The sequence below is a fragment of the Panthera pardus genome, unplaced genomic scaffold (assembly GCF_024362965.1).
Source record: "Panthera pardus isolate Hobbes unplaced genomic scaffold, ASM2436296v1 HiC_scaffold_22, whole genome shotgun sequence".
In the NCBI taxonomy this organism is placed as follows: domain Eukaryota; kingdom Metazoa; phylum Chordata; class Mammalia; order Carnivora; family Felidae; genus Panthera; species Panthera pardus.
In genome coordinates this window covers 71,055,803-71,083,061 of record NW_026526788.1, presented here as the reverse complement: position 1 = coordinate 71,083,061, position 27,259 = coordinate 71,055,803, and the positions used below count along the sequence as shown (strand labels likewise).

At 39.4% G+C, this 27,259-nt stretch overlaps 1 protein-coding gene across 1 annotated transcript in view; it reads right to left on the bottom strand.

Annotated features, from left to right (window-relative positions):
• The window catches only part of TRUB1 (TruB pseudouridine synthase family member 1), a 37,857-nt gene extending 15,384 nt beyond the window's left edge, over positions 1–22,473 (bottom strand). Inside the window, exons 1-4 of the mRNA XM_019459543.2 lie at positions 22,141–22,473; positions 18,679–18,777; positions 11,526–11,581; positions 2,738–2,819 (exon numbers count right to left, since the gene is read on the bottom strand). Coding sequence (XP_019315088.1) covers positions 2,738–2,819; positions 11,526–11,581; positions 18,679–18,777; positions 22,141–22,423 — 520 coding nt within the window. The 5' untranslated portion in view covers positions 22,424–22,473. The remainder of the gene's footprint in view (positions 1–2,737; positions 2,820–11,525; positions 11,582–18,678; positions 18,778–22,140) is intronic.
• Between the last annotated feature and the right edge of the window lie 4,786 nt (positions 22,474–27,259).

The window sequence follows — 27,259 nt, the reverse complement described above, 5'->3', positions numbered from 1 at the left end:
ATGACTTAAGAGCATTCATTTGCCATTTACTGCATACTGCCTTAGTTACCTGACCTATATGTCAGCTGTTCTCAAAAGTCAATTAAAAACTGCATTTTTATTGTTACAGTGATGTGGGAGGGTGGCAACATCAGCGGCATTTAATATTCGAGGACCAGGGATGCTGGATGTCTCACAACATGCAGGACAGGTAGCACGATGAATTGTTCTGTGTACTACATAACTTCTGGACGTCGGCCAGATAGTCACGTGGGTGAAAACCTGTTTAGAATCGCCTGAGGCTAGAATCTAAGACCATTTTCCATTTAAACACAAAAGTTCTCCATAGGACACAAGTTCCTAAAGGACACAGCCTAGGTCTCATTTACCTTCCCCTTGGTACCTGTTTAAGTAGATGACAAACATTTGCTAATTTATTTAAATCACAAAGAAAACTCATGTCAATAAGCAAACCCGATGAGCTGTCATTTTTTCTGGGACTACAAATACTATTCAATAAACTACAGGGAGGTCTCCCTTTCAGGGCCTGAAGAAAGTTACTTAGTTTTTCCATGACTTAGTTCAACATATAATCAGATGATTTTAACAAACTAAGTTTTCTTTAAAGTAAGTAAGGTTACAAACTGCACAATACAAAGAAGAGTTTAACTCCAAAATGCTTAAGGGCAGGAAGAAAGGGTATGTTTAAGTACAGCTAACTCTTGAACAACACAGGGGTTAGGGTTATGGAACCTGCATGAAGTGAAAAACCTACGTATAACTTCTGACTCCCCCAAAACTTAGCTACTAATAGCCTGTTGACTGAAAGCCTTGCCAATAATATAAACAAATGATTAACATATATTTTGTATATTATATATTATATTATATATAGCTTATAGTAAGCTAGAATGTTTCTAAGGAAATCATAATGAAAACATGTACAGTACTGTATTGTATTTATTTTAAAAAATCATTTATAGGGGTGCCTGGGTGCCTCAGCTGTTTGAGCATCCAACTCTTGATTTCAGCTCAGATCATGATCCCGAAGGATTGTGGGATTGAGCCCCACATCAGACTCTGTGCTGAGTGTGGAGCTTGCTTAAGATTCTCTCTCTCCCTCTATCCCACTCTTACACTTTCTCTCTCTCTCTCTAATACATAAATATATATCTGTGTATGAATGGACCCACACAAGACAAACCTGTGCCATTCAAGGGTCAACTGTATTTTCATCACCTTGGTCCTATTCTAGTATCCCCTACTCAATGAACTGCTCCATCACATGACCAGCTTTAAAACCTAGAAACCTAGGTCATGGTTGACAACGTCCTCCCCTTCACTACCCCATCCCATCAAGAAGTCTTATCAATTTCACCTTCTCACCATTTTTATGATTATATAGGTATTTTATATACTCTGGAAATCTCTGACATCATCCTATTGCCCTGTGCTTTTTTAAAAGCTTTCTGGTTGAAAATTATGGTTGGGTTTCCAGTAAGTGAGGGTCTGCTATTTCCTAATAATTTCAAGGAGAACTCAACATCTGTTTCTTTAAAAAATCAACATAAATCAGTGATCTGTCTTTTGATTATGTTGCTTGATTTATCAAGGAGGATCCTAAGTTATATATCAATCTTATCAGGACAAGTGAAGCTACTATGACCAAAGAGAAGGTTGGCCTAAGCACTGGGGCAATACATAATATACAGTAAGTGCATTCGACACAAAACACAGGACAGCCAGATGGCTAAATTAAGAAGGGGTAACATTAAACACAAGCAGAAAACAAAACAAAAAAAACAAACAAACCCCACACAGCAGAAAGCCTACAAATAATTCACGACTGATGACATTGTAATGTAGGTGAACGGACTGTACAAAACGTCAAGGGCTGCATTACGAATAGCGCTGCACTCTGAGAGTTGCTAGGAAACCATCTCACTTATCTATCCTTACTTAAAGGAGGAAAAGAAGGAATGGTAGAAAAATTAAGGTGGGCCCCAGTGAGTTGTGTTTTACTTCCAGAGAAATAGCTTTCCCTCTGTCATATTGTCTTATATGCTGCAAAAGCACAGGAACATAATTAGTTGTAAAGCACTGAACTTGGTGCATTTCAAAAGCTAAGAAATAACTGCAAAATAAATAAATAAGCCATGGGAAGGCACAGGTAAAATCTAACAAGATCGTGTCTCCGCTTTTTCGTTTACTAGGGAAAATGTCCTAATTCCTAGCCATAAATCGTTTTTTGGCAAGAGAATTATTTGGCAGAATTCTGAACACTAAAGGAAACTGATTATAGGAAAAGAGGCAATTATGACAAATGATAAATCTTTATAAACAAACCCATACCAAATAAGCAACGATGTGATCAAAACTGTCAATTTTATTAACCCAAAGAAATGTACTAAAAGCTATCATAATCACTGGTAATATCAGGTAAGAGATTTATTTTTAAAACTCTGAATTCACAGGGGCACCTGGGTGGCTCAGTCGGTTAAGTGTCTGACTTCGGCTCAGGTCATGATCTCATGCTTTGTGAGTTCAAGCCCCACATCAGGCTCTGTGCTGACAGCTCAGAGCCTGGAGCCTGCTTTGGATTCTGTGTGTGTCTCTCTCTCTCTCTCTGCCCCTCCCCTGCTCACACACTGTATCTCTCTCTCTTAAAAATAAACATTTAAAAAAAAAATTCTGGATTCACAGAAACTTTGTCTAAACGTGAACGAACAAAGAGGACTACGTTAGACGAACATCATACCGTAAGGCTTTTCTTCTGTTACTCTGCCAGTGGAATCTAGCGTGTCAGTAGCTTTCCCCAGCTCCCCAATGGCGGTGTACCTCTAGAGGAAAAGAAGCAAGGGAGAAAAATAGGTCATCAGGTAGAGAAAAACTTACGCATGTCTTAAAGCTTTATACAGAATTTTACTAATCCTACCAACTTGAGACAAAATAAAGGCAAAAATAAGCGACTGCAGCTGTGTTGTTAATTTGTGACATGTGGGAAGCACTTATGTAAACTGAGGAGTGCTCACGAACTTCCCACACCAGCCCACACGACACAGAAGAGCCGGATTTTACTGACAATTACGGCTCATAAACATACGCTTGCTGCAAACCAATTTCTAAGACCAGTTCTGGGAACTGGGAAGTTTTGATTCTGGGAGAAAAATTTCAGATATACCTATGAGTAGAGAGAATGGGACAATGGCGTGGCCAATGGCATGTGGCCATCAGAAGACTCAACAATTCTACCACACATACAATTAAAATTAATTTTAAAATACATCCATTTACTACTTCTTACAGGAAATACGAAGACTAATCTTAGTAACTTGGTTAGATGTTTAAACAAAAGCTAAATATGCAGAAAGTGAGCCAAACCACTACAGCAGAGCTGGTGTCCTTAATATTACATGCGTTTTCTTAATAAAGAGAAATAGCTGCTTCTCAAGCTCTCTGAAAGGAAAAAAGTCACATCTAAGAACTGATCGTTCACAGTTAACGGAGGACTATTTTCCTTCTCACCTCAGGGCACATTTGTATTACATACTGTTTATACTACTTTCTTTTGGTCAAATTCAAGTTTTATTTGGAACATCTCATGAAGCAGTGAGAAAAATGCCAGGAATATAATTCCCACTGAAAAGATTCTGTAGTTATGTGGACAACTGTTTAAAGAGGAAGCTCAAAGTACTTTGTAGAAATATAAGTTTATTAATGACACGTTTATTATGTTAGCAAAGGAACCAGAGACAAAAATGAGAAAAATATTAGAACTTCAAATTCCCATGAACAAGCATTTTATACCAGTCTAAGTTGCCCGTGGATGAAATCGCCTTCTATTACATAGCTCAAAATAATTTTTTCAAACAATGTAATATAGGAGGGAATGTTCTAATGCATTTGAATTAACTTTTTAAAAATTTCAGAGAAAGACAAATACCCTGTGATTTCACTCATATGTGAAAACAAAACAAACACGGAAAAAAAAAAGAGACAAAGTGAAAAACAGACTCTTAAATATAGAGAACAAACTGGTGGTTACCAGAGGGAAGGTGGGGGCGGGTATGGGAGAAACAGATAAAGGGCATCAAGAGTACATTTATGATGAGCAGAGAGATGTACACAATTGTTGAATCACTGTGTCGTATACCTGAAACTAATATAACACTGGATGCTAACCACACTAGAATTAAAATAAAATTTTAACAGTTCAAAAAAAACGTTTCATTAGTATCGACAAAAATTAGTTTCTTGTAACTAAACAAACAGTCTCATCACCCGAGATGCTCCACTCCTGCTTCCATATTTTGCAACAGTCAACCTGGATTAAGCAAACCATGGAGAGAAGTATATACAGCAGGGTGAATGGGAAGAGTGTGGACTCAAAGGGTTGAATCCTGATGCCATCACAAAAAGTAGATTAAGTGAGCCTTTCATGCTGGAGCCTTGTTTTCCTGATCTTAGAATGGCGATGGTAATAGTACCTCAGGAGGGCAGAGTTTAGAACAGCACCTGGCCACAGTAAGCAACGGAAAACAATACTATTACCATCATTATTATTTAACAAAGAAAAAGAGCGAGAGATACAAAATGATTCACAGTAACAGTGGTTCGAGTGACTCATCTGGTTATAGTGAGTTCCCATAAGAAACAGGAAAGCAAGAAAATGCTCTGATTTTTGCCTTAATCATCTGTCTGGTTGCATAAGAAAAACAGTGCAATCTATATACATCACTAGAAATCATCGCTGTTTTCTGGTTTTCCTTGAACCTTGAAACTTTTTGCATTATTCTATGTAACAAGTTTTAACCAGGCACCTTTTAATTCTGGAACATGCTTTCCAAGTATGCAATGCTCATTCTAGTCTCTGAGCTCCCGTGGTTCTTGGCACATGCAATTTCCCTAGCCTTGAGCTTCCTCTCTTCTCCAGCAATCAAACCCTAAACCCTGTTATCTTTCAAAGCCACTCTATTAATTTATCTCAACTTCCAATCGCTCACCTGGCAGCAGAGCTAAGAGTAGGTGTTCAATACATAAGAAGAATGGAGGCCTATATCAAGCCCACATTGTGTATTCATTCATTCACTAGTGTATTCATTCATTGAATCATGTTTAAGGATTGTGAATGTACCAAATATTCTCCTAAGTGCCTGTGAGAGATACAAAGATATATATTGATCCTTATCTTCCCCAATTACAAACTGTTAACTTGGATTTTGCAATGCTGTTCTATTGTGTTTCTCACTAGATGGAAACATGGTAGCAGCTTAATAAAAAAGTTGTTGATAGAATTATATACATGCTGGAGAAGTTCTTATCTGTGCAATTCACATTTCACCACAGTTTTGGACATCCACATGGTACCTGCCAAGTTTCAAACCCTTTCAGGTTCTGCAATTACACTGAATCTGGCTACATGTTGGATTCTTCTAAAGGGAAGTATTACTTAAACCAGTTATTCTCAAACACTGTGGTTTTAGAACCCTTATAAACATTTGGAAGTTACTGAGAAACCCTGGTGCAAGTGTTGTTTTCATATGAGTTCTATCTGTTGATACTGACTGTATTAGAAATTAAAGCTCAACAACGTTTAAAACACTAAAATACATGCACACATTCCATTAACTATCAGACCCATGCTACCATCAGGTAACCTCTGAAAAACCACAATACACCTGTGTGATGGCAAAGCTATGAGAACGGTTTTGACTTCAACAGACCACCCCCCTCAGAAGTCCCCGGAACACAGTTGGTGAACTGCTCATCTAAATCATAGGTGTTTTCTAGTTTTCCCTTGTCTTGGCATCTAGTGATAATTATCTTTTAATTCTAGTCAATGGTCCACAAGCTACTTAGTAAAATCCACCCGGACAGTTAAGCCTCCTAGTGAAACAAAAACCTACCACCAAGAAGATATGGGTTAGAAGAAAAAAACAAAAAAAAAAAAACAAAAAAACATGGCAAGGTAGATATATAATGCTACCATTTTATCCTGTGGGATCTAAAGTATTTCTATTCACTGGCCTAAATTCGACACAGACACAGGATGCATACCTGGGAATTCTGAAATCTATTAATGGATACGTTACAACATAATTTGACTACACGAAAATGGAGGTCCTGTGGAATTTTTAAAGAGGTTTCCACTGAACTGTGTGCTCTTTGAGATTCATGGTTTCTCACTGATACTAGCACTACTCTCCTCTCTCCTTCACCCCTCTTCAAGCTCCCTGAACCCCCCAGCAAGACACTAGCTAGACAGCTTAAGAGCTAACCGGCTTCTGTACTCTTCAGAAAAAAGGAAACTGTTTTTGTATTACAGAAAGATAATCATTTCCATCTCAACTAGGCAACTGCTTTTTTTGAGGCTTATTTTGAAAGCTTGTGATTCGAAGTTTCATGAACAAACAAAGGAATATTATTTACGATGAGGAAGAACATTTTTTTTTTAAATCTACCAAACCAACAACATGTGACTTTGAATGTCTTCATTAAAAAGGAGTAGCTCTTCATAGATCCTAAGTGGAAGCCCTTCAAATTTTCAATATAGTACTTACGGAATATATGAATATTAATAGAGTGTAAAGACAAGGTACAAATTGGGACCATGCTCTGGAGAAAATGAGGGAAATGCAAGAGTCCTGGAAAGTTGGCTTATGTTTCATAGGAGCAATAGTGACATCACAGTTCAGAGTTGACATTGATTGGTTAACCTAAAAATGCCACTGTATACTTGGGGAAAGTTACTCTCCTTTGAACACATCCAGGGTGGAAAAGTTTGGATACCCCAATAATAATACTTGTTTAATTGTTGGAGGGGATACAAAGCTGCTTTCTGAGACAACACTGGCTTTGCCTACAGGTACCACTTCAGTTTATCTCCACAGTGATAGGAAAATAGTCTTACCTCTGGATAATGCCAGTTAGTCTTTAAATGGCACCAGTGATTTCAAAATAGGACAGCAACCCTTCCACCTGCTCATGTGGTTTCTAAAGCACATATATGAGTAACTGACTTTAATTAGCAATACAGGATGCTAATAAAGGTAATACTGCAAAACCTCATCAAAGTCCGTTACTTCAAAGTACATCTGCTACCCAGCTTCTGCTCAACGATTGGCTCAAAGAAAGTATAATTTAGGGAAGCTAGCAGAGGGACATGCACGCGGCCTTCTAGGCCTTCTACGCACTTAGATCAAGTGAGGCCAAAGGGACACATGAGTCTAACCTCTCTCAGAATCATTTTACCTAAGTTACATTTTATATAGATCCACTTCTACATCTGTTGTAAAACTATATTTGAGAACCACGGTCTGTCATGCGATATCCCTCACAGTAAGAAATTTCTTTCTCACTTTAATGCCCAGAGCTGGAAGCTGATGCTGCTTCTTTCTGATGAGTGCCACATTTTGCCTAGGCTACCAGAAATCAAAGATAAGGAAAAGGAATGAAATTAACTGTACTCAAGGTCTCCAACAGAACTTGCTCAGATAAAATAAATGTCAATGTCTATGGGACATATAGTTAGAAATCCAACAGGCCTGGAACTCAGGAGAGAGATTTGGGGATTCGTGAAATACTTGGGAATAGTAATATTAATGACCCTTGAATAACAAGGGTTTGAACTGCATGGGTCCACTTACATGCAATTTTTCACAATACAGTTCTGTAAATGTATTTTCTCTCCCTTATGGTTTTCTCAATACCATTTTCTTTTCTCTAGCTTACTCTGTATATGTATTTTATACTGTATTATTAAAGTATGTATTAATCAACTGTTTATGACATCACTAATGCTTATTAATAAGTTAAAATTTCAGGGAGTCAAAGTTATATGGTGATTTCTGACTGTGTACGGGATCAGTGCCCCTAACCCCCACATTTTTCAAGGGCCAACTATAATAGGATTTATCGATCAACTTCTGTATGCAATGCATTATTTGGAAAACCTACAGGCTCTGGATACACACTAGACATGTAATCCAAAAGAGCATGCAGTGAAAACAAAAAAGGACTCAAGAGAAACATGATCATTGGCAAAGCAAAGAGCACCATAAGATAGGAGAGGAAGCAATGAAGAACACAGAGAGGGACCCTTAAATCTGACACTGATCTGAACTGGAAGGAATGCAAGAAAGAAACTGGGTGGTCTGAATGGTCTCTGGCCTTCAAAGAATGGGAGCAAAATAATCTGATGGCATAGAGGTTTTATTTAAAAGGTCAGCACTCCACCCATTAAATGAGAGTAGCTGTATGAAGTGGCACTATGTTGAAATGGATTCGAAGGACGTGCCTCGGGTCAGCAGGGAAGAGTGTTAGGCCACGTTCACTTAACAGTGTCTCTGATCGTGACTGGATGGCGAGGGGAGGATGTACTGTGATCGGCTGTCATGTGAACATCGAGTATCTGCCATCCAAGAACCAAGTAATTCTACTCTTGAGGTAACTCCACCCTACCCCTACCGGAAGTCTAATTTTTCTAGTAGCGTTGTGATGTGAATAAAATTCATCGTAAAAGTAGGAAGTGGAGAAAGAGAAAGCATTGGGTCAAACTGTAGGTCCGTGCCTAGCTAGGCACAATCTGCAGGCACCAATTATTTTTAATGAAGTAGAAGGACAAATATCAAGAGGACATCATACATAGAGGTACGGCTGTTGGATGAAACTCTTGTTTTTTATACATGTATGTGTATAGAGGGCCACGATGTAGAATGAATTTCTTACTATGGGTCTTGGAAAAAAAAAAAAGTTTAAAAGCCATCTCTGGAATTGCTTCCAGTGATACAGACAAAATCTATTTTTAAAAAATGTATTCATGGAGCACCTGGGTGGCTCAGCCGGTTGGGCTTCCGACTTCGGCTCAGGTCATGATCTTACAGCTTGTGAGTTCGAGCCCTGCGTCAGGCTCTGTGCTGACAGCTCAGAGTCTGGAGCCTGCTTTGGATTCTATGTCTCCCTCTCTCTTTGCCCCTACCCCGCTTGTGTGCGCGCTCTCTCTCTCTCTCTCTCTCTCTCTCTCGAAAATAAACATTAAAAAATTTTTTAATTTATTAACAATTTTTAACTACTTTTGATAAAAAAATGTAATATTCCACATAATTAAATTTAAATGACTTTTTAACAGATACATAACCTAAAATTAAAAGTATAAAAAAACAAATAGCTAATAAGATAATAATGCCTATTTTTGAAATGTGAGGCACCCAAGAGCTAGGTTTCTGTAATAAGATGCACCTGGGATTTTCTATTTGGGATACAGTCATCTGAGGATCAGCGATTTCACTGTATGACATTCTGCTTTCTAAGCTGAATACCAAAATGGTTTGTGATAAATAAAGCTTAAACCAGAGCCAACCAGATGTATTTATATTTCCGGTCATATTTCTAGAAATATGCCTGGAATTTATATGTAAAACCTTTCAATACTGTGTTGTATTTGTAGTTTCCAGAGGAGGGGAGAGGTGAATAATGAATATTTGAAAAAGAACAAATCCTTAATGCAAACATATCTTTTTTATTATTATAAAAGTGAATTCTTCATTGTAAAGATTTGGGAAAATACTAAATAAAGTGAAAAAAGAAAAGAAAAATCATCCATAATCCTGTATCAAAGTAACCACTTAGATATTGAAGAAACAAATATTAAGCAAACGGCAAAACCCTGTATCAGAAACAAATTCTAGACTTCATGTGGAGGTATTTAAGCACAAAGGTACAAATTTAGCAGAACAGTCAAACTCTGCCATTGCAACACAATTTTGGTATTCTGTGATTTTTCAACACCAACATTTTAAAGGTTACACAGCAAGCCACACTGTAATGTTTATACTTATCTAGGGTATTAAGATCCTTTCCAACTGAAAGATACAGGTTTCTATTCCAGTTGATAACTAAAAAGGGGCTATCAAAGACCGTGTGTTTTCCAGGGCTTTTATTTTAAGAAAAGCTTACTTAGGCTGCTGCCACTCAAAGTGTGTCTACGATGAGGTAAGTTCAGAAAACGAGGCTGCTGAGAAACGTACTTAGCAATCTGACATTGCTATAACATTTAAATTATATTTTACAAAAGTCATCAATTAGTCTGCAACAAACTGGAAGCTTTTTTTTAAAACAGTCTTTGACCATTATAGATATTTTAAGAAGCAATTGTGACAAATTCACCTTACCAACTATTAAATAAAAAGTTAGTCTAGGGACTTGCCGAAATTCTTCTCCATCTAGCAGCTTATTAATCTTCCCTCCAAAGGCATTTTCACTGGTCCTTAGCCCCAATTATTATAACCAGCACCTCACTGCTAATTAGGACACAGATACTATTGTCTCTTTTAGAGCTGGAAGAGACAGGTAGAGGGGATCAAATCATTCTTCCTAATGAAAAACTGAGAGGCTCTGAGAGGTTAATCCCTTTGACATGTTGACTCCTGTTTCAATGCTCCTTCTGCCCTGAGGTTTTGGGTTTTGCGTGAGGATTCTCACTGAATGCCTGAAGCAACACACAGATTTACAGCTTTTCCTGCCCCTGCATAATGCTTCCTCTCTCTCCCATCAAATGCCTCAAAATGTGCTTTTGGATTTAGTCAAGGTAACTCTCACAGATGAATGATGTAACTTATCATCCTAAAGAAGCCTCACTTTTCTTTAGTAAACATTTTCTAACCATTAAACAAAGCAAGTCTTTTGTTGAAAAGTGCATGGGCGGGGCGCCTGGGTGGCTCAGTCGGTTAAGCATCCGACTTCGGCTCAAGTCATGATCTCACAGTCCGTGAGTTCGAGCCCCGCATCGGGCTCTGTGCTGATGGCTCAGAGCCTGGAGCCCGCTTCGGATTCTGTGTCTCCCTTTCTCTCTGCCCCTCCCCTGCTCATGCTCTGTCTCTCTCTGTCTCAAAAATAAATAAAAACATTAAAAAAAAATTAAAAAAAAAAAGAAAAGTGCATGGGTTACAAAGTGGTATTGTTTCTATAAAAATTCCAAGGTTAAAAAAAAACCCTGCCAATAGAAGTTAGGATCCGTAAGTTCTCTTGCATCTAAGAAACAGATTTATATAAAAAGTATAATTTTTAAAATTTATAGGCACTGCAGAATTTTTGCTTCTATAAATCAATTTGCTTTTCAATTAAGAACTTCCAATTTATAGGGGTGCCTGGGTGGCTCGGTTGGTTAGGCATCCAACTTCAGCTCAAGTCATGATCTCATAGTTTGTGAGTTCGAGGCCCACATTGGGCTCTGTGCTGACAGCTCGGAGCCTAGAGCTGCTTTGGATTCTGTGTCTCCCTCTCTCTCTGCCGCCTCTGCCCCCACCCCACCCCTGCCTTGCTCACACTCTGTCTCTCTCTCAAAAAATATACAAACATTGAAAAAAAAAAAGAATTTCCAATTTATAGTCTCAACATTTCGAATCTCAGATATCACGACATGTAATTAATGTTCAGGAATGACACCTATAAATGCACACAGTTTATTTTTTAATTGATCAAATTCCAAAACATAGGTCATTAAAAACATTCAAGAAAAAAGAAAAACAAAAGTTTTCCAGTATTCTTACCTTGGACCCTGACAACATACTGGTCAACATTTTTGTTCCCCTTCCGATTCCAACCACTATAAACCAAAGAAAGAAATATTATGACACTCTATTCTGAAAACTAGGTTTTTAAAATATCTATATATTTTGGTCATAATTTCTTGGCACGTATAATAAAAAGTTGGAGGGAACATCTATTTAGCATAATTAGAGGACTCCTCTTACTCCAATCAGTTTAACCTGTCATGCAACTTAGAAATTCTGAAGACACTATGGGAGACACACGTTTTTCCTCTCAAAGTGTTAAACGTGAGAGAAGACTCAACCTAGACAATTAGATAATGAAGTTTTAGAAGAATCTCCAAAGACTCACTGGAATTTTATATGGGCATCAGTGAAAAATACATGGCACAATTTAACCACGGTATATAAAAGCCTTTTGACAGAGTTCATTACCAAGCAAACCAAAAGCCATCATCCTAGCTAATGAACCATTTAGAGATGATTCGTGTCCAGTAGTATACAATCAAGAAAACAGAAACATAACAGATCAACCAAACACAAAAAAGAATATAGGGTAAAATGAGAGCTTGCAGAACGTATATTCATATAGACCATCTATTAAGTACAACAATGGCCCACCTATCTCTTCAATTTCAAACATTATTTGCCCTTATGACAACACATTTCACCAGGTGAGAATGGGAGTTTACGATGATTTCTGCACTTAAGAGCAAGAAGCTTTTGTAAGAATTGAAGTATTTCTCATTAATGGATGTGATTTTGTAAAAGAACACAATATAAACACCACAATTCAGAATTACAAGAAAAAAACAAGGAGAAATGCCTGGCAAGCTGAAAGAATTATTATGAATATTTACAGTGGATATCATTCATTGAGTTTACCATGTATCAAATTCCACTCTAAATGCTTCCATTTGTTAGCTCATTTAATCCTTATAACAATGCTAAAAAATAATACAATTATCCCTATTTTATAGATGAGGAAACTCAGAGAGAGACTCTAAGAACGTTGCCTAGAATCTCACAACTAGTAAATAGTAGAGTTAAAATTCGGATCAGACTCTCTAACAGCGGACCCCCTTCCTTTTCATCCTTCTGCTACCTGACTCATCTAGACTTTCTTCCCACTGTCATGAGCCTGAATTAGCCTAAACCAATACCAGTCTGTTCTACATTCTATCCCTTTCTCTCCCAAGTCATACCATTTCATAACCACTTCCAATAACCTGTACTGCACACTACAAAGCCCCCCCAAAAATACTCAATTGGGTCCCAACGTCTACGGTACCAACACTTTTTTATTCAAAATTCATCCTTCGAAACCTAGCTCAAATCTCAACCCCTCTACAAAATCATCCCAAACCCTCTCTAAGCTTCTTCGGTAGAATCGTACTAGTTCAAAGACTAAGATAAAAAAACTGTATGCCTTTAGTATCTGCTGTTGAGCACAGTGCTCTCCAGATGACAGCTGCTGCCGTCCAGGCACAAACTTTGTAAAATAACAACAAAGATCCAGCGCACCGGGGTGGCTCAGTTGGTTAAGCATCCAACTTCGGCTCAGGTCATGATCTCAGGGCTCTTGAGTACGAGCCCCACATCGGGCTTTCTGCTGTCGACACAGAGCCCACTTCCGATCCTCAGTCCCCCTCTCTCTGCCCCTCCCCCACTCATTCTCTCTCTCAAAAATAAATAAACATTAATAATAGTAACAACAAAGATCCAATCCAATTTTGTTCCATTCAAGAATCCCCAGTCAATATTTCTGGGGCAGCTACTATGTACTATGTGCACAGTCCCAAGAACAACACTTTGATGAAACAGAACATTTCCTGACTTTGAGAGAGTTTATATTACCTTATGGGGAAAATAGAATACAGGTAGGAGAAATTGCAAGTGCTCAAAAAAATGGTGCATAATGAGTGAATAACACTAAACAGCAGTATGATAATACATGATTAAGAGTCAAAATGAACGCAGCATAACTGCTGTAGAAGGTCAAGGAAGGGAATACTCTGAACTGCTAAAGAGGCCAGATAATGCTTCTTTCAAGCATTTCAAACAGTTTGAGTTGCCTTGAAGGATGTTTAGAATTTGAACATACAGAGAAGAGAGAAGTACATTCTAAAAAAGGAACAAACTGCACGCATTCTCAGACACAAGGATGAGCACAGTGGCTTTATCAACCACAGTGCAGGTGTCTTAGCGTAGGCTGACATGTTTGACTTTACCATGGTTGAAACGCTGATGTCTGCTAGTTCAGTGATCCAGAATGATGGAATTTGAAACAAGAAGGCATCTTAGAGTTATCCAGCTTAACCTTCTTCTCATTTTATACCCAAGAAAACCAAGGTCCACAAGACCTTTGTGATTACACTGGGTCCACCTGGATATTCCAAGATAATCTCTTTACCTTAAAGTTAGCTCATTAGCAACATTAATTCCATCTGCAATTTTCATGCCCCCTTGTGATAGAACCTAACATATTCATAGATTCTGAAGATTATGACATGGGCATATTTAGGGAGTCATTATTCTATTTACCACAGGATTTTTGAGAATCTTGCAAGCCTTCTTTACAGAATTATGTGTCATATATACTATATATAACATAGGTTAACAGAATTATAAACCTAAATTTCAGGTTATATCTCAAATTGTCAGCTAAATTCTTAAATCTGTACCATTAATATTACAAAGGAAAAAAAAAACAGCAAAAAACAGTCTATATGTTGAAAGTAAAAGTACATTTTTTCACACAGGTTCAGTTTTGTTTAAAAAACCTTTTATAAAGCACTTTACAGAGTACAGCATATATCATTATGTTATGAATATTTTGTATGATATTTCCATAAATCTGCTGAGAGTTATGGTAGATGTTACCCCTTTCAAGAGATAAACAAATGGAGATTCAGAGAGATTATAGGTCTTCCCGGGGTATGTGTACTTAGTAAATAAAGCAGCTAGTTCACAGACTCATGATTAGAACCCAGTGTTTATTCTACCATATAACAAAAATCAACTTCTAACAGTCTCCAGAACTACTAGTTTAGACAATGAATATCCTTTATTCTGTGACTAAATACCTACATTTTTTAAACTTTATTCCTCATTGGGAACTACAGGCATTAGAAGAAAAATTAATAAATTTGACACATGTACAGATTATATCATCATATAAATCCCTGGATGATCAAATATAAATTAAGCCTCCAGACAGGAAATTAATTCCAATGCAACTTCTTCCACTCACACAAATCTCAGCCAAATACCTGTCCTTCGTAATTCTAAAATGGAAATTTCAACAAGATCCCTTAGCTTAGGGTAAAAACTAAACTTATTTATTCACTGCCTTGAATGTCATCATCTTCTGCATACCAATGAGTAAAAACCACCAGAAACTAATACAATTGGTCCATTCATAAATACACAGCAGACCTTATCCTGTCTCTTCTTATATTTTGGTGCTGTGCCTTGGAAAACAATAGAACAGAATGGTTACAGCAAATAGGCTTCAACTCATGGAGTGCTGAACTGATTAAGAACTGAGAAGCCAGTTGTAGGACCAATCGCTAAGAATGCGGTGACTGATCAGTAATCCTGCAGCAGGATGGGAGAAGGAGGGCCAGCCAGGTATCTGCCATGCCGGGTTAGGGCAGAAGCTTTGGAGCTGAGCACATCTGAGTCGAAATCCTGACTCTGCCAAAAACCATGACCATGCATGACTTCTCTGTGTTTTCATTTCTTCGTCTGTAAAATGACAAATAATAACATCTACCTTATAGGACTACAATAGGATTAAAGTATATAATTTATGAATGTCCTAAGCTGAAGACTTTACACATAGTAAGTTGTTCAATAAATGATTATCATTAGCTATGGCAAGAAACAGTAACTGTCAGAAATTGCCTATTCAAGTTCTCTAATTCAGGAAAATGGATTTCCTAGTGTTTTAAAAATCTATTTAAACCTTCAGTAAAGATATTTTTTGCCAATGTGAATGAAATAAAAACTGTAAGTTTTGAAAGTGCAAACTCCTACATTGTTTCTAACTTTCTTGAAAAATAGAATTTTCTTCACCAATTTTATTCTTTTCTCCTAAATAAGCATTCATTTCCTTTGGATAGCTTAGATTGGGTTTATTGTTTGTATCTAATCTTTTAGCTCTAATAAAATGGATTGGACACTGTAGCACAGTATTTTATAAACCAGCAGGCACAACCCATTAGTGTATTGTGAAATCAATGTAGTGGATTACCAACATTTTAAAAAATGAAACAATATGGCACAAAAACAGATACTCAGATCAATGAAACAGAGTAGAGAACCCAGAAATGGACCCACAAACGTATGGCCAACTAATCTGTGACAAAGCAGGAAAGAATATCCAGTGGAAGAAAGACAGTCTCTTCAGCAAGAGGTGCTGGGAAAACTGGACAGCGACATGCAGAAGAATGAACCTGGACCACTTTCTTACACCGCACACAAAAATAAACTCAAAATGGATGACAGATCTAAATGTAAGACAGGAAGCCACCAAATCCTCGAGGAGAAAGCAGGCAAAAACCTCTTTGATCTTGGCTGCAGCAACTTCTTACTCAACACGTCTCCGGAGGCAAGGGAAAAACAAAAGCAAAAATGAACTATCTGGACCTCATCAAAATAAAAAGCTCTGCACAGCAAAGGAAACAATCAGCAAAACTAAAAGGCAACCGACAGAATGGGAGAAGATATTTGCAAACGACACATCAGATAAAGGGTTAGTATCCAAAATCTATAAAGAACTTATCAAACTCAACACCCAAAAAACAAATAATCCAGGGAAGAAATGGGCAAAAGACATGGATAGGCACTTTTCCAAAGAAGACATCCAGATGGCCAACCAACACATGAAAAAAATGTTCAACATCACTCATCATCAGGGAAATACAAATCAAAAACCACAATGAGATACCACCTTACCCCTGTCAGAATGGCTAACATCAACAACTCAGGCAACAACAGATGTCGGCAAGAATGTGGAGAAAGGGGAACTCTTTTGCATTGCTGGTGGAATGCAAGCTGGCGCAGCCACTCTGGAAAACAGTATGGAGGTTCCTCAAAAAATTAAAACTAGAACTACCCTACGACCCAGCAATTACACTGCTAGGTATTTACCCAAGGGATACAGGTATGCTGTTTCGAAGGGACACACGCATCCCAATGTTTATAGCAGCACTATCAACAATAGCCAAAGTATGGAAAGGGCCCAAATGTCCATTGATAGATGAATGGATAAAGAAGATGTGGTATGTGCGTGTGTGTGTATACACACACACACACACACACACACACACACAATGGAGTATCACTCGGCAAGCAAAAAGAATGAAATCTTGCCATTTGCAACTATGTGGATGAAACTAGAAGGTATTATGCTAAGTGCAATTAGTCAGAGAAAGACAAATATCATATGACTTCACTCACATGAGGACTTTAAGACACAGAACAGATGAACATAAGGGAAGGGAAGCAAAAATAATATAAAAACAGGGAGTGGGACAAAACATAAGGGACTCTTAAATATGGAGAACAGAGGGTTACTGGAGGGGTTGTGGGAGGGGGAATGGGCTAAATGGGTAAGGGGCATTAAGGAATCTACTCCTGAAATCATTATTGCACTATATGCTAATTTTGATGTAAATTTAAAAAATAAAATTAAAATAGAGATTCAACAACCTCAAAAAAAAAAAAAAGAAAAGAAACAATAAAATACAAAACATGAGACCACGTAAAAAGTAAGTACTGTCCTATTGAAGTTTTTTTGTAGGATGTAGGGATAGGAATCCTAACTTATATATTTTTGTGACTATGGACATAGTTATACAAAAAGTTTGTACCACATAAACTATGTGGATACACACTTTAGGAGTCCGTGAAGGTAAACTTTAGAACCTCTACCAGAGGCATAATAAATAAATAAATAGGGATAAATTATTTTTCTCCCGTCAATCAATTCTACCAATCTGCCTCAACAAACAATAAAATGCTCACTGTATCTCCAAAAGAAAGTGTGACTTCCTCTCAGGAACCATAAGGCTCACTTTCTCAAGAGAGCTGTACTCTGAGATTAAATGTGATATAGGCAGAAAAAAGAGCCAAATGTCTTATCAGGAATCCCCATGACCACACCCCATGTTGGAAGATCCATACATGGCTAAGACTTACAATGTAACATAGTAACGTTACACGGCAGGATCAAATGGGAGAAGGACACCAGAGAAATTCATGCATCGGTTTCCTTATTCTCTCTTCCTCCTATGAGCGGGACACTTGAGCATGCTCCTTCCTCCAAAATGTAAACAGCAGTAACATGTGTGTGATGTTCCCACTCAGGGAAGCCTGCTGGAAACTCAGCACCCAAAGTTCTTATTGGAGGGGATGAGAGGGATGGTTACTCAGGCACATCTGCCTGAGCGGAAGGACAAAATTCCAGACTCCTAAAAGGAAAGCAGGTGTTCAACATAAACCGCACTGTTCACACCAACAACCGAGGGACAGCAAGCACCCTTATCAGATAGAGAAGGGAGGGAACACTCTCAAAATCCAAGTTCCCAGATGCCTTCCAAGGGCAAGCCTTGTGAGCAGGCCTTTCTAAACACAGCGATTTCAGACCTGCTATGTTACATGTTAGCTCTTCTTCACAGATGCAACACCCTTTTTCAAAGTCCCATCCACACACAAAAGTGGCTATTTCTAAAAGTTTCTAACAGTTTGTACCAGTTCAGAGCTTCTTTAGAAGACGGCATTATAAATCCAGTAGGTCTAAAATACTCCAAAGCAGACTGGAAATGGCACAGCTTTAGTCAATCTTATCTGTTCTTAACCAATATTTCCTTCTTCCTTTTTTCTTTAAGTTTATTTATTTTGAGAGAGAGAGAGAGAAAGCACATGTGCACACGAGAAGGGGCAGAGAGGGAGAGAAAGAATGACAAGGAGGTCCCCTACTGTCAGCGCAGAGCCCACACGGAGGCTTGGTCTCATGAACCATGAGATTATAACCTGAGCTGAAAATCGAGAGTTGGATGCTTAACTGACGGAGCCATCCAGGCACTCCAATATTTCCTTCTGTAATAAGTGATAGTTACATCAAACTTCCATTCACATCTCTTACCCAGAACTCCTCGGGCAGCACTGTCTAGTGTCCCTCCATGTCCAATTTTCAAAGTCTGCTTTTTCCTTTTGGCCCATTCTGGAGACGGCATTCCAGCTTCTATGAAAGTAATTGAGGTGAGAAAGAGCAATTAGCAAGAAAAATGAAATAGAATCTCTATAATAAGGGGTGAGGGTAGATGGAATCCTCAAAACAAAAGTACTACAGAAACTTAACAGATTAAGATGGTAACATTACTAGCAAAGAACATACTTAAAAATGTACAGACACTCCCTAAATTACAAAGAAACAGTATCCCAAAATTAGTTGTTTAGAATCTAGAATTCATTTTCGAAGGGAAAAAAAATTTTTTTAACATGAGCAAAGATCCAGGCTAACGCTGAAACACCTAGTAAATTCCTAGTAATAGTGAGCTGTTGGAGAATGATGAAAAGAAGTTAGTTTTTACATAGGCAGCTAGTTTTACAAGTCCTCAATTTCGTTTCTAATTCTCTCTTGTTTCCTGGTATTCTTTGCTGGTGCCCCCAGTTACCTAATGTCGGGAGTACCTCTCACACGGCTACTTCTAAGAATGCTAAGTTCCCAAAGTATCTTCATTGCCCTTTGCTCCAAATCAAAATCCTCACTATTCCTTCAAGAAGCTAATCTCAACAAAAGGTTATGTGGGAAGTGGGTAACAGTTAGGTTGCCTCTCAACCTCTGAAGCATTGAGACTTAAGAAAATGCCAACCCGGCCCCTCTCATCCTCCTAGTGTAAAGATACATTGAAATCATGTTATCTGACAGTGCTTTGGAAACCACAAGACACTCTGACAATAAATTATTATTATTAGCAGCAGTATTATTGTTATATATATCAACATATTGATAGAATATTGGCTACTAAAGTTCAAATGAGAAAGGGCAGGAGCAGAACAGCTCGATTGATCTCCATCTCCCAAACTCATCAACTTCCCTTATAACCACTGACACCAAGAAGATAAAAAAGAGAGCCAAAGAAAATGGAAAGAGGGAACAGAGAAAGGAAAAGGAGGGAAGCTGAACAATAATGGAGAAGCCAGATTAGATGGCCAAAAGATGTGCTGGGCTGCTCAGCCTGACCACGTAATTACAGACCACAGTGTGTTAGAACACAGTCCTAAGGCCCCTCTCTGATTATATCACCATGTTTGGAAAGGCATGGCTGCTGCTGTAACACAAACCCATAAGCCTAGGTCCAGGTTTCGAACCCTTCACCTTTCACTCGTAATGCATTCTGGATTTCTCATCTGTAAGTTTATAGAAAACTTTTGGAGAACTCTTTGGATTTTTCAACTTGACACTCCTTCGAGTAAGAAGGCCCCCAAGTTTGCTTCTTCCCTTTGTGTCCAAATTTGCCTCTTTCAAGTTCAGAGACACACCACCTCTATTGGAATTTTGTTCACCTTATTGGTAACATTTATGGAAGAATATTTGTTAAGGTCTCTCCCAATGTTTTGGGCCTTGAAGGATTCAGATAGACAAAGAAGAGGAAGGACTTTAGTATAATATGAATCACTATAGGGAAAGGCCAGAAATGTTAATAGAGGCTATTTCCATTAACGGTGGTCTAAATGAGCGGGTGTCAAACCTGGCTAGCATCAGAATGTGGTGCCTTGGAATCTGTGTCTTTTAGAATCTTACCAGGTAATTCTGACAGCCAGTTACAATGGCATTTGGGAAAGCCTGGTCTAGCTAACATAAATACAGAATAGACCAATCAAAGCAATATAGAAATGGAGTAATGAGAAGGTCTGCACCCGAGTGACAGGCTTCTGGAAGATAGCCCCCGCAGTCTTGAAACAATGTTTTAACCAAGTTTCAACAAGAAACTTCAGTGGCTTGGAGGCAGATTCACCAGAAGGCAGGGGTATGGCTTTGATCATATGAAAATCTGTCTGAGTCACAGTGTAGCTAACAAATCAGGCCAAATGAAAGCAATTCTGTGAGGGAAACAACCCTATGATGACACCACAAAGCTTGCTCTTGATGCATTTCCTTCCTTCAACATTCCCTGTTGTAAGACCCATTCTTACAGGTAACAAAGTGCAAGGAAAGTGGAACAAAAGAACGAGTAGATAGAACACGGCAATTAAACATCCGCAAGAGTGTACCTACTGCCATTAAACATCTGAATCTGGATTGTGTCCATTTTAATTAACAAATTCCTATAAGAATAATGTTTTTGCATCAAAAAAAAAAAAGTATAATAAACTTTGCCAAGGGACTCTAAACAACGTTAAGAAGAAAGTTCCCGGGGCGCCTGGGTGGCGCAGTCGGTTAAGCATCCGACTTCAGCCAGGTCACGATCTCGCGGTCCGTGAGTTCGAGCCCCGCGTCAGGCTCTGGGCTGATGGCTCGGAGCCTGGAGCCTGTTTCTGACTCTGTGTCTCCCTCTCTCTCTGCCCCTCCCCCGTTCATGCTCTGTCTCTCTCTGTCCCAAAAATAAATAAAAAACGTTGAAAAAAAAAATTAAAAAAAAAAAAAAAAAAGAAGAAAGTTCCCCGTGTGGAAAGACAGGCCAGAGCCAAATTCAGGACAGCCTTGAATTTGCCAAATAGTTTTATCACCAAAGGCTGCAGGAATGTCTATGCTTTGAGCACAGCTAAGAGAAAAGACAGTATCTTTCACCTTCACTTCTCTATAGGCTAGCATAGATCTGGCTTAATGTAGGTGTCCAATAAATCTAAGGTTCCTGGATGCCACTGTCTGAAATAATCTACTGGGCTGATGAACTGAGAGATCCTGCAGGCTTTTCTGATATTCCCTCAGTGCGCGTGAACAAAAAGAATGCTCTTAAGTTATGGTGTTCCTCAAAACGCGGTCCGCAGACTACCTACAACAGAATCACCTGGAACAACACTTTAAAAAATGGTTTCCTAAAAATACCCCAGAACCTCAAAATCACAACCTCTGGGTTTCAGGAATCTGCATTTGTACAAGGGACTCCAAATAATTCCTATGCCCACTATGTGAAAACCACTGCATTAAAGCCTTGGTTAATTAAGTGATATATGCATCTCCAAACCATTTTTAAGAATGCAACTTTGGCAACTTTGGGGGTAGAGAGCCAGTTCTGCCTTCAGGAGATGTTCATCAACGTGAACCAGAGAAAAGGCTCCTGGGCGATCAGATTACAGAATACTGGCCGGCCTGCCCAAGGGAAGAGATGTGTTTGTGTAAGTGTGGGGTTTTTGTGTTTTCTTTTTTGTTCTTCCCTTGAGAACGACAACTGCCAACTAGGCTACAGGAGTTCACGTCAGGGCAAGTCCAAGCTCGAGATGCCCCAGATGTCTGTCCAGGGCTAATTCAGTGGTCATCCTACCCTTTACCCTCCTTTTATTTCTTGAGGCACAAACGCGCAAAAAAAAAGCCCATTGGCTCTCTACGGCTTCCGCTCTCGCGACGATCGCCTCAGCCTGGTCCCCACCCGGGCTGCGGTACCTGCTAGCAGCTTCTCCTTCAGCCGATTCAGCAGCTCGGCTGAAGTGGGCCCTTTGGGCTTGTGCACGGCGAACACGCCGCTCAGGGACAGCAGCTTAGTAGCCAAAGCGGCCTTGGAGGCCGTGGCTTCGGATCCGGTCCTGGCGGCGGTCGCAACCGCCGCGGCTGCAGCCGTCGCTGATGAGGTGGCGGCCGTTGCTGCGGCTGTTCCTGCAGTTTCAGGGACCCGGGCCGTGTCTGTTTCCAAAGATGACGATACCACCGCCGCCTCAGCAGCTGCCATACTTTGTCAACCCAGACCAGTTTTGTAGCTGGAGTCGCACGCTAATGACGCAACAGGAGTGCGCCCGACGTCCCTCCATCTTTCCCATACTTCGAAGCTGTGCTGACGGGAGGGGCAGTCGCAAGGGCATGTGGGAATTGTAGTCCATGGCCTTTTGCTGCAGGCTGGGGGTAGCTGCGCCTTCCCGGGGCTCTCATGGAGTATTTTTTCTCCTGTACTCCTATGTGTCTCTTAGGTCGGGTTAGTTCAGAGCTGCAGGTGTGCTTTGGAGTTCCAGTCCCAAACTGCTGAGCCCAAACACAAAGTCTGTGTATATATTCGGCGGGCAATCTCTTTGCATCCCACCTGCCCAGAACTAGTAAGAGGACCCAGCTTCCAAGAATAGAAATCTTAAAATACTGTTTTTGCTGCAGTTTGTGAAGAACCATGGCTCCTTGGGATCACTGCTTCATTCGATGTATGGTGCTCTAGGATTCACGATTCAGAATTAAAATACACCTAAATGTAAGCTGTATTAAAGAAAGGAAACTATTCACCTGTTCACTGTTGTATCCCCAGTGCCTCACACAGAGTAGGCACTTAACTGAATATTCGTGAATGAATAAATGGATACGAGTTCTTCAAATTCCCAAAAGAAACTTCTAGGCCAAGCCAGTGCTAAATCACTTGGGCTTATTTTGGTGCCCTCTTGTCCACCTTGCCCCTTATCACCCCCACTGTAATTCGTAATAATTTTAAGATTTTTAATACTAACTCTTCTGTGGATTGCATCCCTTACTAATACACTGCTTAGATATCAAAAGGTATTATGGCAATTCATAAAATTAAACTTTACTTTTGATTTGAGACTTTCTCTCTGAAAGTTATTTACATATCCATCAAAATGCAGGAACGTTGTTCTGATCCTGGCACAAGGCAGAGTGGAGAAAAATTCTTCATTCTTCTTCTGCTTCAGATACATTAAATGGTATTATGAGTATTGTGAAACAGATAAAATTTGGCTCTGTTGTTTCCCCAAGTTTCACGTTAATTTCCTTTAGTTTCTCCAAGTTTCTTTACAGCCATCCTTTCTCCTCATCATCCTCTTATACCATAAAACCTAGTATACTGGGTCACATGGGTGACTCAGTGGGTTAAGCATCTGATTTTGGCTCAGGTCATGATCTCACGGTTTGAGAGTTTGAGCCCCGTGTCAGGCTCTGTGCTGACAGCTCAGAGCCTGGAGCCTGCTTCAAATTCTGTGTCTCCCTCTCTCTCTGCCCCTCCCCCACTCATGTTCTCTCTCCCCAACTCCCCCCCCCCCCCGCCCCCGACCTCTCTTAAAAATAAATAAGAACCTAGTATACTAATAATACCTCGTTGCTACTGAAAATTAGCAATTATGGAACTTGCCCCATTTACTCAACAAGTAATGAAAGAACAATGTTTCAAATAAAGTATTTATTTCTATTGTCATCCTTCCCCATTTCAATCACCAGAATCTCTTAAATCTTTGGGGTACACAACAATGCAAATGTACTTAATGCCGCGGAAATGTACACTTACAAATGGTTAAAGTGGGAAAGTTTCTGTTATGTATGTTATGCCACAAATAGAAAGGCCAAAAAGATCTTTGGGGAGTTTTTGCAAGGTGGAAAGCTGAATTGGAAGTGGGAGTCACTCTTATGGTCTATTCAAAAGCCGAAACTGCGGGCGCCTGGGTGGCGCAGTTGGTTAAGCGTCCGACTTCAGCCAGGTCACGATCTCGCGGTCCGTGAGTTTGAGCCCCGCGTCAGGCTCTGGGCTGATGGCTGGGAGCCTGGAGCCTGTTTCCGATTCTGTGTCTCCCTCTCTCTCTGCCCCTCCCCCGTTCATGCTCTGTCTCTCTCTGTCCCAAAAATATTTGAAAAAAAAAATTAAGAAAAAAAAAAACAACAACAAAACAAAAGCCGAAACTGCATGAAAACATGCCTGGGGGTGCCTTGGAGGCCTGAAGAGAATAGAGAGAAACTGAATGCTTTACAGGTCCCATGATTACCCGACTGGATACTTGAGCCTGCTTCAAGAGCTTTCCTTTTCCAGAAAGATACCACAACTTCAGAAGGGTTAACTACACCCAGGGAGCAAAGCTTCCTTTAACCTCAGCACAGATTTCTGTACTCTCCTCTTGGCAAGAAGCAGAGAGTCAGGGACTTTAAGAGAAAGTATAAAGCAGAATTGAACAATAACAACTTGGAGATTACAGAGCCTTTCCCCAGTGGTCTAGACATGAGTAAGCTTCCCTAATTCTTTTGTGCCTCCAGGGTGGAGAGAGTGGAGGGAGGACAGAAATAGAGGTGAAAAATAATGCTTCCATTGGAATTTTCCACAATGCCAGTGCAGAATCAGAGTTAATTTGATTAAAGGAAAACAGAAAAGTGGACATTTCTTGCACATTTTATTTCTGGAATGCTAGGGAACAGCACAATTAATTCTATTCTGCTATGAAATCTGTGTCCTTGTCATCAGAAGCATCGAGCTCTAATCTTCTGAGGTAACCAACATCTCCCACATTGGGGAAGCCTTGAATTTACAAGTTATGTTACTTAATATGGGAGTGAGTTAGGATCCTTTAGGTGGGAGAGACAGAAACTGATCCAGTTTAAAATTTATCAAAAGGCTTTTAGAAAAAGGATTTATAGTATACAGGGACATTATGCAGAACCTGAAAAGTTCTCTCTCAGGTTCTCTCTCTCCACCCACATTCCCTTTTTCTGCCACTCTCTTGTGTCTTCATGCTCCTTTTTGCTTCTACGAGGCTTTGGGTTTTTTCTACTCCTCATTCCACAGTCTTAGTTTAAACCATCCTGTTTTTATCTAATTCCAGAAACTTCCTGGATGAAGTCCCTCTTGGCCACCTACAGAACATAGTGCTTCTCTCACTCTGTGCCTCACTCTTCCCTTGTTCACGTTCCTGCTTAATTTTTCGCATAGCACGTTTCATGCGACATACCAAATATTTACTTATTGTGTTTAATGTCTTATTTCCTCCAACAGAACGTAAGCTCCATGAGGAATTTTCTGTATGTTTTTTTCATTGCTGTGTCTCCAGAGCCTGGAATAGTGTCGCACATGGCACTCAATAAATCGTTGTTGAATAACTGAATGAATACACGTGGTAGCTCCAGCAGAAACCAGGGGAGTGAGCGCCAGTTTCCAGAAAAGTAGAGTGTTGGACACATAAAATAGCTTACCTCGAGTGTAAAACGAGCGTAGCTTACCTCGATGCTTTTATCTCCATTTTTGCCTGTGTATGGAACTGATGCAAAGAGAGAATACAATCACTCCATGCTATTTCATAAGACCCTAACTTTCTAAACCAGCTTCTATGCTGCCCTCAACCCAGTCACCTCTCCAAGGATTGTTAAATAATGGGACTTAAAAATTGGTAACACTTTCAGGTTCGATTCTAAATCTCCCACGGGCTCCACCACGGTTGCCCTTCTTGGGACACTTCTTGGATCCTTACCATAGGCATGTATGCCTGGGAAGGCTGTTCTTTGCAAAGACTTCTCCAGTTGTTCACCTGTACAAGTTCCTGTAGATAGCAGAATCATAGAAAAATAGTGCTTGATGAGAACTTCTAGACCATATAGTGCAAGACCCTCATTAAAAAACTGAAACACAGGGGCGCCTGGGTGGCTCAGTCAGTTGAGTGTCCGACTTCTGCTCAGGTCATGATCTCACAGTTCGTGGGTTTGAGCCCCACATCAGGCTCTGTGCTGCCGCTTGCTCAGAGCCTGGAGCATGTTTCAGATTCTGTGTCTCCCTCTCTCTCTGCCCCTCCCCCACTCACACTTTGTCTCACTCTGTTTCTCAAAAATAAGTAAATGTAAAAAAATAAAAATAAAAACTGAAACACAAAAGGGTGTTCCTGGTAACCAAAAAGAGAAAGCCAGAGATGCTCCAATCCATATCATGGCCTTGAGAAAGGCATATTTTTTTTAAAAGTTCAGGAAACAGATGGGCATGTCTCATAGCATGAGATTTGAGAGACCTGGAAAACTCACCAAACACACACACACACACACACACACACACACACACACACACACACACACAACTTCTGCCATTTCAAATTATCCTACTAGAGAAGAAAATTATCCTAATAAGGAAGGTAATTAAAGAAACCAGTGGTTGACTGGACTCTGCTGTGAACTGAGGTATCTAAAGGAAATATATTTGTGGTTTCTTTGGAGGTAGAATTCTAAAACACAGTTTTATTTTCTAAAATATTTTCATAAATATTTTAATGTTTTAATTTTGATCATAAGTTTCTTTAATAATTAAGGAAAAATAGTAGTAATAATTTGAAATTTTTAATTAAGCAAAGAATTTTTTTAAAGAAGGAGCAGATAATAAAAGACTAATACTCGACAGTATCAAAAACGTGCAGGAAGGAGTAAGGCCAGAAAAGTCCAAATGATTTGGGAAGAGAAGGAAGGAAGGAAGGAAGGAAGGAAGGAAGGAAGGAAGGAAGGAAGGAAGGAAGGAAGGAAGGTTGAAAGAAAACAAGAAGCTTTTAGAGAAGATCAAGAAAGTTGCATGAAAATGGGAGAAGTCAGCAACTGATAAGAGGAGAATGATGTTCCCGAGAGCTGAAGAGTTTGGAAGAAGACATTTCCACACTAGTTGAGGTTAGATCTCCTAGTCCAGAAATTATATCTTGGGGTCAGTTTGTGAAAGAGATTGCTTAAGAGAACTAACTTTTGTTGACTATACTTTTGCTATGGGCTGGCACTTTACATTTTCCTGGAATTTCTATAGTAATTCTTAAGGGATGCTTATGGAGAAAATAGAGTACTGATGAGGAAAATA